The 11,545-nt window shown below is 37.3% G+C and overlaps 1 protein-coding gene across 1 annotated transcript in view; it reads right to left on the bottom strand.

Annotated features, from left to right (window-relative positions):
• The window catches only part of Kcnc2 (potassium voltage-gated channel subfamily C member 2), a 203,094-nt gene that overhangs the window by 10,017 nt on the left and 181,532 nt on the right, over positions 1–11,545 (bottom strand). The window contains exon 3 of the mRNA XM_023716345.1: positions 662–1,589. Within this exon, the coding sequence (XP_023572113.1) occupies positions 662–1,589 (928 nt within the window). The remainder of the gene's footprint in view (positions 1–661; positions 1,590–11,545) is intronic.

Raw genomic sequence — 11,545 nt, forward strand, 5'->3', positions numbered from 1 at the left:
AATGGAATACCCATTTCTGACAGGACTGTGAGTTGATTAACATGATATCTTGCCTCACCAAAGGGGTTATCCTGAGACACCCTACCTAACTTAAGAACAATGAAAATTTAGTCATCCACAATACTGGTAAGAAAGAGCTTTGTTACTGAAAGAATTATCTTCCATATCACCTCTTTGGTGTTTAGACCTTGGATATGTAGGCATCCATTTTTCTTAAAAAACTTCTTGTGAGTTAGGTTGAGATGCAGAGCACCATACGGGAGGGATAAAACTGAGACAAACGCACCAAGCCAAAGGATAATGGAGATCAACATTTGGAATGAAGGGTGGAGGATGGCCGGTATCATCACATCGTGCAGAGAAACAAGGAAACATTGGCACAGAGGCAACAAACAGGCAAAAGAAAATATTGGCACCATCAGCAAAAGGCATTCCCACTAAAGCGAGAGAACTCTATAGACCAGCTATGCAGACTTCTATTTGGGATGCATTTAGAAGTGCTACCACCTAACCATCTACAAGCCTGACACAAACACACATTTTTAGGAGGAAATAGGACTGGAAACTTAGGAGTATTTGCAAAAAGTAAGATTGACTGCCTTCTGCCTAAGGGACATACTGGTCTATAAAGTATTAACATGCAGTTGGAATTGTGCCTTACCTGATCTGTTGTGCTCCAGGAGTCGACTGTCTTTGCCCAGACACGTGTCACTCTGTGTACTGTTGCAGGCCATGTTTAGTTCTGCCTTGCAAAATGTAGGTGAGCTTGCCTGTGGGGCTGGAGGAATGTGCTTCTTTCTTTTTCTTGGAAGTTTCTGTTTGGCCATTGCCAACGAGTAGTACATTCCAAAATTGTTGACAATCACAGGCACCGGCATGGCTATGGTCAGCACTCCAGCCAGAGCACATAAGGCTCCCACCAGCATCCCTGACCATGTTTGGGGGTACATATCCCCATATCCCAGGGTGGTCATGGTCACGACAGCCCACCAGAACCCAATGGGAATGTTTTTGAACTGTGTGTGCTCACTCGCTGAAGGGTCGTTAGGTTGAGCTCCTACTCTCTCGGCATAGTAAATCATGGTAGCAAATATCAAGACTCCTAGAGCCAGGAAGATTATCAACAGCAGAAATTCATTAGTACTAGCTCGAAGAGTGTGTCCAAGTACTCTCAGCCCTACAAAGTGGCGGGTGAGCTTGAAGATTCTCAGGATCCGCACAAACCTTACAACCCTGAGGAAGCCAAGGACATCTTTAGCAGCTTTGGATGACAGCCCACTGAGTCCCACCTCCAGGTAGAAGGGTAGAATGGCCACAAAGTCAATGATATTCAAGAGATTTTTGATGAATTCAAGTTTATTGGGTGAAAAAACAATACGGACTAAAAATTCAAAGGTAAACCACACTACACACACTCCTTCTACATACGTCAAGGCAGGATCCGTTTCAATTTCATACTGTAAAACAACACTGGTTCCATTGATGACTGGTTCTGTCTTGTTTTTAACGATGTTGAAAGCTTCATGTGTCTCCAGGCAAAAGGTTGTGATGGAAACCAAGATGAAGAATAAAGAAGCAAAAGCAATAAACTGTAGGAGAAAAGAAATGAAAAAGAGTGATCTGAACCAAGTATCTTTTGATCCAAATCTAAGAGTATCAATTCTTGCAAATAAAAAAGAACCACATATTCAAAATTTCCTTTGAGATGTCATTTAAATAAAAGAAGACTTTGGTATGTCACATTAAATGGCATATTAATATAATGTGTTTTCATTTGTTTTCAGCTTGTGTAGAGATACAGTTTTGCTTTATGTTGGAAAATAATATCTTAAAACTTTTATGTAAGAAAATATAACCTGTGAAGAGAGCATCCAAAATCATTCTGAAAGAATTCTGAAGCAGAGCAGGCTGAAAAAAGAAGAAAGTTAGACCATGACTCCAGATGTCATTTGCATTCCTAGAAACCTTATTATTTGGTCAAATTTTACATTCTGTAAATCCACAGTATATTGTGTAGGGAGGGAATTTTGGAAGGCACATAAATTTAGCTGAAAGTTTCCATTGATAAATATGTTGGATACCATGACGTATAAACATAAAAATTTGCAATATATACTACAACTTAAATTATCATTTTTTTTTTCTGGAACCAGGGATTGAATTCACGCCCTTGCGCTTGCCAGGGAAGCGCTTATTCCACTCACTGAGCCATCTCCCCGGCCCCTTAAATTATCAATTTCAATGGAGATTTGTCTGGGGGAGCAAATCTGGGGAAAAAACACAAGGCAACAGGACTGAAAGGAGAAAAATCAAATTAAAGAACAAGTTAAAAGCAATAACCACTACAAAGACAACAATATGCAATGTATTAATTATTGAAACTGTCCTACTAATTGGTTTTTAAACTGCCGTATTGCTATTTCTCAATAAAATAATAAATAAATAAAGCAATTTCCTTTCTCCAGTTAAAAAAAAAACCTTTGAAGTATTAGAATAACAAATTATACAGTTGTACTTTTTAACTCAACTGTGTTCTTTTCAGTAAATAATGCATTAATACACACATATCACTAAGAAGGTTTCCATTTACAGAGTTCTGACTAGTACCAGGCATGACTGAAACAAGGTTACATAATTAATTCATATGACTCCAAATAACAATATTACTACTATCTTAATTTCTTTATTAGTATTTTAGGGAAGGGTCTACAGGGTGTTCAGGGTCTCACTACTAGATCGGCCTCATAGTGATCCACCTGTTTACAGCCTCCCAAGAGCTGAGATTACAGTCGTGCACCCCCACACCCAATCTCAATTGCTGTCTCAGCATGCCCTGGGCCCAGGGCTGGCATGGCAGGCCCAGGCATCGAACCCTGGCCCTTGTACCTGCTTGCAGGCACTTTAATCCACTGAGCTATTTGGCCGGCCCTACTTCCTCATTTTTTGATCTCCAAATACTAATCCTCTACTGCTTGAAGAAATCAAATCTCTTTTCCTAGTCCCTAAGTTATAAAATAATGAACCTGAAAAACTAACCAGGCAAGTTTAGCTCCAGATTCAGCTTCCTTAACTTGTCAAACTCTCAAACGCAAAATAAAAAATACATTGGAAACCACTTATTTAGGCTAGGACTGCCTACTTCTTTATAGCTAGGATCTGGAAATTGAAAGTCAGTAGTGGAGTGAATGGCATTACTGTACTCAATGCTAGAGGTTTTAAAATAGCTGGCTGGCTGCTACAGCTGTCATAGTGCTCTGACACTTAGCAAGCCAAGCAGTAGAGCACTCCTTGCCTGTCTCAACAAGAGAATTGCTCAGAAGAAGCAAGGAATTAAGTGGAGGAAACCTTTCACTGGGCAATAGTAAGGTACCCAAAGACAGATGTTGTCTCCTAACATCCCCTTCTCAAGCATGCCACTGACAGGGGCTCCGCCAGGCCTTCCAGATAGATGGTGACTATCAGATTTGAAAATCTCAGGATTATGAAACTGTTTTTCCAGGGTGTGCTGGTTGGTAAATCCATCAGGCAGTATTATAGGACTCCTTTTTGTGGCTTTGACTTGCATGTCTTCCAATTGTCCTTGTTTTTGCATTACAGATTCACCAAATAGCTTTTTCAGATTTTCATATTGTAAGATACAAATTTATCCCAGTTTTTGCGTTGTACAAATAAACATTTAACTCTTTCTTTTCACTGACTAGTTGTTGGAAGATAATATAACTCAGACCCTACATACCTTAAAAGATACCATCTTTTAAGGGAATAATGTATTCTGATTTTTTTCTTAAATCGTTCCTTAATCTAATTATAATTTTATCTACAGATTGGAACATTGTGTTCTTTCTCATTCCACTAAATTCTTTTGTCATTAGAATTCTAATATGCAAGATGGCAGCACATACCTACTGTCATCCTAGCACCGTGGAGGCTGAGGCAAGAGGACTTCTAGGAGTTCCAAGCCAGCCTGGGTTACACAGTGAGTTCTAGACCACCTTGAACTACACAGCAAGTAGTTTCTTTCTTTTTTTTCTTTTTTTTTTTTTTTTTAGCTGAAGATTTCCATTAACTTATAATTACTTGTCTTCTGGTTTGTTGATGCAGTAAGTCAGTCAACACTGTTAGAATAAAGTCTGTCAAAGTGGCTGGCCACGAAAACTCCAGCACCACATTCATCTGAAAAGGCACTCCCGAAAAAGAAGACTAATTTTTGCCATTTTCATCCACTTAATAGTATTTTAGGACAGCCAACTTAACCTTCTTTCTCTTACGCTTACTCCTGTTGGGAGTAGTGTAAGACTACTTCCTTTTGCTTAGCACCACCATGAAGTCTCAACACAAGATGAAGACTCCTTCATCTCCTTTTGAATGTTATAGTCAGACAAAGTATGTCTATCTTCCATTTGCTTACCAGCAAAGATCACCCCGAGCTGATCAGGAGGGATTCCTTCCTTAACCTGGTTCTTGACCTTGATATTTTCTGTAGTGTCAGAGGGTTCAACCTAGAGTATGATGGTCTTCCCAGTAAGGGTTTTCACCAAAATCTGCATCTTGGCGGCTGTCCCACCACAGATGGCAGATCCGAAAGCCATAGCAAGTAGTTTCAAGAACAAAATCCTATTCTGTAGCTATAACTCTTCCCACCCAGCCTCCCTACAATCTCACCTCAAATCTCCAGCATCTCATGTTCAATGTCAAAACGTTTGAATGCACAAACTTTTCATCAAGAAGGCAGACGAGCGGGCTGGGGAGATAGCTCAGTGGAATATGCGCTTGCCTGGCAAGTGCAGGGTCCTGAGTTCAATCCCCGGTACCACATAAAGGAGTAACAAAATGAGAATAGCTGTAAAGACAGAGTATAAAAGATGTTTGGCTGGGGAGATGGCTCAGTGGAATACGCGCTTCCCTGGCAAGCGCAAGGGCCTGAGTTCAATCCCCGGTTCCGCAAAAAAAAAAAAAAAAAAAAAAAAAAAAAAAGAAGGCAGACAAAGAGTATAAGACAACTAAACTACAATTTCATTTTATGCTTCTAATGTTGCTCATCATTTCCCATCTAATTTTGCAGTCTCCAACTCCACTCACCTTAGCACGCTGCACTCAGTAATCTTTCTCAGTATTTTACTTTTTCAAAAGAAGTCCTAATGTACCTGCCACAACCGTACCACAGTCTGTCTATACAGGACCTTTTCTAGTCAGATTATTTTCCCTTCCTTCCTTCCTTCCTTTCTTCCTTTCTTCCTTTCTTCCTTCCTTCTTCCTTCAGAGTGTATGTCTCTCTACATCAGGCCACAGGTTAGGTTCTTAATTTGACATCAGTTTAGAGGCATAATCCCTGACTTTGAGGAATGTATTACTAGAGACACAGATATAAAATTCATCAATCACATAAAATTATGTACAGTACTCCCTCGCTGTTTCACGGTTCAATTTTCGCCAATTCACTGTTCCACGGGTTTTCAAAAATATTAAGCTAAATTATGTACCGTGGATTTTTCACAATATCATGGGATTTTCCAGTACCATACAGTATACATGTTAAAATTGCATAAATTTATAAGTTTAGAAACGGTTAAGAACATTAGAAATGTTTTTAAATGTGTGGGAAAGGTTTATAAGAGTGAAAGAAGGGTTTATAAAGCCTTATATAAATACTAAAGTAAATATAACATCTTTACTTCACTGATTTTCACTTTTCCCAGGAGTGTCAGGAACATAACCCTGGCGATTCGTGAGGGACCACTGTTATTACAGTTGTTATAAGTACAATAAAAGAAAAAAACACAGGATACTTTTTAAAAAATCAAAACATGACCTGACATTGAGACAGCTGACAACAGGTCCTGCGTCTGCAGTCTGAGGACTGAGCAGAGGTCCACCTAATGGAATGGGTGACTTTGGGTACCGCACGCTAAGAACTTCTAACCAAGAAAATCTGGGCTTTTGATCACACTTTCTCACTTGATCCTCAGCTGTAACACCACAAAGATCACAGGTTTTCCACACTTGTTTGTGTTGCATACATTGTGAGGCCTAAATCTCAAATCAGCACGAAGACTCTGCCTTTTTAAAGACTAACCTATTTTCTTGAGGAAATTTTAATGAACCAGAAATATGGGTTCCATTTTTTAGTGGCAAATATCTTATTTTTAAAATTTTTTTATTCATTTTAATGAGAAAAAATAGCACTGAAACAGTTTCAAAGTGGTTAGTAGGACAGTTACAGTAATTAATGCATTGCATATTGTCTTCACAGTAGTTATTCAGAGGACAAGATGTAGACATGATATCTTGTCTAAATACTATTAGTACAAACCTTTCTTCTCACTGAACTAAGAGAAAGTAGCTATATATCTATACTAAATACCTTGTATATACATATACTTTTTGCTTTTCACTATAAAACGGTCCTTTATTTATATCCCCCCTTTTTCTTTGGTCTTGTCACGGATGGGTGTTCCATTGCTTGTTGAATACCGTGTTCACTCAGCTTAAACCTTTCCACCAGCTGTATTGTTTGAAATGATGTGAAAACCTAAGATACATATTAAAATGATTTTCAACTGCAAGCACCACAAATATGCTACAAATAATTCAGTATGACTCTTAAAATTGTAATCATTTCTCAATATGAGTTTCTAGAATCTGATAAGGAGTTATTATATTGTCAGAAAAGGTTAACCATCTGAAGACATCAATGGCTGGAACATACTTGTAACTTGAATCACCTTGTCCTTGGAAACCACTGAAGTTACCCATATTCCTAGAAGAAGAGAGTTGTGCGAACCCACAAGTGTTATAATACACACAGGGAATGCACAAAAATGTGAAATCATTATCCCAACAGGAGACACCGGACCATCTTGTACAGACAGAAGGAATCGGCTCTTAGTAAGCTTTCCTGGTGATGGCAACGTACACTGAAGAATGAGAACCAACTTCCAGCGTGTTTTTCAACAGACTGCTATCACATGTTATCAGACAAACGGGAATGGTCTTCCAATTACGTACATCTATGGACTGTTAAGAGAAGCCTTCTACAACAGAAGCCAGAAAAAGAGGGGAGAAGTCAACCACCGAAGGCACGATAGTTTGAAGAACAGAATTGCAGGCCACAATACTAAGTGAAATATATCAAACATGGGTTAAATATTGCATGTGTTCTATAATATGATAAATCCAACATAAATATAATTTAAAGAGCAAAATGAAATAGAAATGGCAAGAAACAGACAGGTAGACTCTATAGAGATGGGGAAGGCACCTGGGGAAGGTGGGAGAGGGGTCAAGATGCCACAGGTACGTGTCTCACATCCTGGAGAATAACAAGCATTATGTAAGGCAAACATATGCTAAAATATTGTTTACTTAAAATAAAGGTGAGGAGCCAGGGAGATAGCTCAGTAGAATACAGCGCTTGCCTGGCAAGCACAAGGTCCGGAGTTCAATCCCCAGTTCTGCCAAAAAATAAATAAATAAATAAATGTGAAAGTCATCAGAAGAAATTTAGTCCCCATGAAAATCCTTAGAGATTTTGGGAGAATGTGGAGCTCTGCCTAGAAAGAATAGAAATTTAATTTATGAGCAATTTAATTTGAGTATCAAGTAACTGTGTGACCTCAGGAACTCAGAAGACCGGCATTAGCCACAGGCAAACAGTCAAATTACATTAGCAAGGACCTGATTCACTTTATTTGAACTTCATTCTGAGTTCTTTGGATATAAAAATGTCTTCTTTTGCACTGGATTACTGAACAGTGCTGGGCTGAGTAAAAAATGAGGTTAGAGTGAGTATTAAGAAAAAGAAATCAGAAAAGAAATGAGGAAAGGAAAAGAGATTTTATCTAAAATCTAAACTGAGTGCCAGCCCTGCCCCCGGGGTGCGCTGAAATAGAGACTGAGATTGGGCGTGGTGGCGTGCCCCTGTAATCCCAGTGCTTGGGAGGCTGAAAACAAGAGGATCACTATGAGTTTGATCTATGCAGTGAGACCCTGAACACCCTGCAGACCCTGTACCAAATACAAAAAAAAAAAATCTAAACTGAGATATCTTTAAGCACTGGAATTTTGTCTTAGGTATTAATTTATCCCCGATCCTGTTACTTACTGGCATTTAATGTGGCAGGATCCATTAATCAAATGATAGAAAAGTAAATAAAAATAATAGGTGAGACAAAAGATAGGCCATATTTCAGTGGAAATTAAAATGTTAATTAAAAGGAAATAAGAGAAATGAAACAATAAGACATGAAGATCAAAATTAAAACAGCCAATTTGACAGCAGAGCCCAACTGAACTAGTTCTTTCGACAAACAGATGCCAGGAGTAACTTCCATTCATTCTTAGACTAGAATATGGCAAGGTAGAACTGGGGAGGAGCCATGCTCCCATTCTTCTCTTCTTTTTCCATTACAGTAATACCACAGATTCTTCTAGGCACCGAAAGAAAAGAAAATCAAGCATGTGAATAATTAAAATGTTAGAAAGCTTTCCAGCCAGACAAGGTGTATCATGCTAGATGAATTCACAGAACTGGTACAGCATTCCAGGCAGTTTCAGAAAGGAAAATTCTGTCCAAAAATTGACAGATGAGTCTAATAAATAGAGATTTTTTTTTCCTCTGTAAATCTGTAAGCTTAGTGTCTGTGTTTAACTGAAAAAAAGTCCTCAAAACTCTTTTCCACCACCTGTGATATAAATAGGAAACCCTTACACACCAGGCTCTACATGGAGGGCACTCTATCAATATACTTCTGTATAAATAGTCGAGCAGATTTTCAAGTATGTATAATAGGTTCATTAAACTAAACAAAACTCAGCTCGATATAATTTACAAATGCCAGCACTTCAAAACCATGAGCTAAAGTGATTAAGTATCTATTCTTCAACCTCCCAAAGTCCAGGGTCACTAATTTTGCAGGGATTTTCATACACTTTTGTTACTAATTCCACGTGACCACAAATTACGTGTGATGTGTTAAACAGAGCCAAAACCAGGGACTGACCAAGAACAAAAAGTAGCGGCCCAGTTTGTGTTGGAGTTTGTAATGGGACACAATTTTTAAACATGGTGATTGAGTATGCAAGAATTCATGAGGCCCAACACAGAATCTGTCCTTTAAAAGTCATTTCATCCTCGTATTTCATGATCAGAAACCTTGGCATATCCTAGAAATCCATAAACTTTAAAGGGTGAAACATCTTGAAAAATAGAATCCACCTTTATTTTATTCACTGAAATCAATGGAACACTTTAATATTTGAAAATCAATATTATGGAAAGATTTTTAATAGGTCACTTAAGTTACATATTATGGAATTTCTCTTTTTATGATTCTACAAAGAGGGGCATCTGTTTTTATCTGGTCTTCTAAAACTACATAATTTCCAAATGAGACTGTCTCATTCCTATTACAGTTGTCCTGCTTTTATATCTTAAATAATGAAATATAGATATAAAAAGAGCAAGGACTTCCAATACTGAAGTATCACAAGTTCACAGACTCTGATCTAAAATTTCCATTGGTAAAATATTTAATAAAAGTACAAAAATAGATGTAGAAATACACACAATGAAACATTAAGTGTACTTTAATAAAAATGAAATTGCCCACAATATAAATAGCATGGCACGTCTATAATACAGCATTACAAAGAGAAGTACCTCGCATATATTAATATGTAATGATCTCCAAGGAATCATGGTAATTCTACAAAAGAACTGTGGATCAGCAAGATAGCTCAGCGAACTAAGCACCTGGTTAGGCAAGTGCAGGGACCAGGGTTTGATCCCCAGCACCACATGCTGTGCTGACCCTGCCCCCAGGGTGTGCTGAGCTGGCCAGAGTCCAGGAGTGGTGTCACATGCCTAAAATCCCAGCACTGAGGAGGCTGAAAACATGAGGATCACTACAAGTCGGAGCTGTGTAGTGAGACCCTGTACCAAATATACTTAAAAAATAAATAGAAAAAAACTGTAACATGACACTATGAAAAATCTAATCCCATGTTTTCTTTTATGTACAGCTAAGGAAATAGATGAAACAAAACAGGCCATGCTCTTATCTGAACATGAGAGTTACTACAGGAAAGGAAATTGTTAGTGGGGAATCTTGTCAGTAAAGTTGAGTCTTCTAAAGAAATTTTAATCACATCTTATAGGTTTAATTTTAAAAACAAAATGCAAAAGAAAATCATAACAGTAATGACTAAACATGAATCACACTGAACAACCATTAAGCTAGTTTTCTTAGTCCTTAAAAATGGCACATTTGAAATACATTCACTTGTCTTCTTTCTTACAATGTTGAAAGCTTACCAAGTGCTCTGAATTGTGCATATTTTTGAATCTCAAACACCAACTTTGCCATAGTTAAGAAGAGTGTGGTGGTGCTCACAGAACTGTGGGCTCTAAAGAGATTAATGTCTTTCACTAATAATTCCTTCCTCAAGGGTCAGCCAAGCAAGGACAGCTTGAGTCCCATGTCTGGTGTTTCCATGCAGTTAGAAATACTCAACTATTGAAAAAGGCAGTTAAAGCTTAAGTTTTTTTTTCTTCTCCTTTTTAATTTCTTATAACTTTTTTGCCAATTTTGCATGCTTACAAGTGGTAATCTAAACAACTAACTTGAAGATAACATTATACAATATAACAACCATTGTTGAATTCCTAGCATTTTGTTTAGTGGAAGTCTATATCATTTCTAATGTGCTTTTTTGCTATTTTTTTGTTCTCTAAAAAATAAAAAAAGAAATCTTTCAACTGGTAAAATCAAATTTTTATAACTGAAGTATTATTATTCCAAAGTAAATCTACACATTTTACCACAGCTATAGTATTGAGTTACAACCTAGAGTCACATTTAATGAAATGGAGTCATCATTTATGATTATTAATACATTCAGCAATCAGTGGAAAAGATTAAGTTCAGATATCTATAATGTATTTGTTTTGAATAAAGATATCTATATATAAACCTGGTTGCATGTAACATCTATATATGAATACTTAAAGTATATATTATATATGTAGGCATGACTTATACCTGTGGATCTTATAGGAAGAAGCATAGACATTGATAGAAAGCATCTTGTTCATGCTTCAAATAAGGAAAATATGCCCACGTGTTACTTTTGGCCTCTGATATTTACTGTGTGATCCCTGATAAGTATCTTCAACTATATTTTTTTCTTTATTCAAAACAAATACATTATTCTCCTACTTTACCACTGTCATCTCTCTGCCACATGAATTAAAATTGTAGTTGTTTTTTGTTTTTTTTTTTGGATTCAATCACCTTTATTAACCTATCAATGTTACATTTTTATATATAGTACCTAGTCATCTTCTCAAAGGATTCTACTTTAGTACATCATGTTAACAGTAAAAAGCCAAGTAAGATGGCTAAACCTCAACCTAACATTTTAATATCCTCTGGACAAGAGAAGCTAGAAAGCCAATCACTTTACACACATGTAAGAGTAGTGTTCCAAAATAACTAGAAAGCTGCTACATTTTAAGCAGGAGAGGAAAAAGATTTTCATTTTGGTC

This window comes from Octodon degus, unplaced genomic scaffold, assembly GCF_000260255.1.
Source record: "Octodon degus isolate 3935 unplaced genomic scaffold, OctDeg1.0 scaffold00047, whole genome shotgun sequence".
Taxonomy (NCBI): Eukaryota; Metazoa; Chordata; class Mammalia; order Rodentia; family Octodontidae; genus Octodon; species Octodon degus.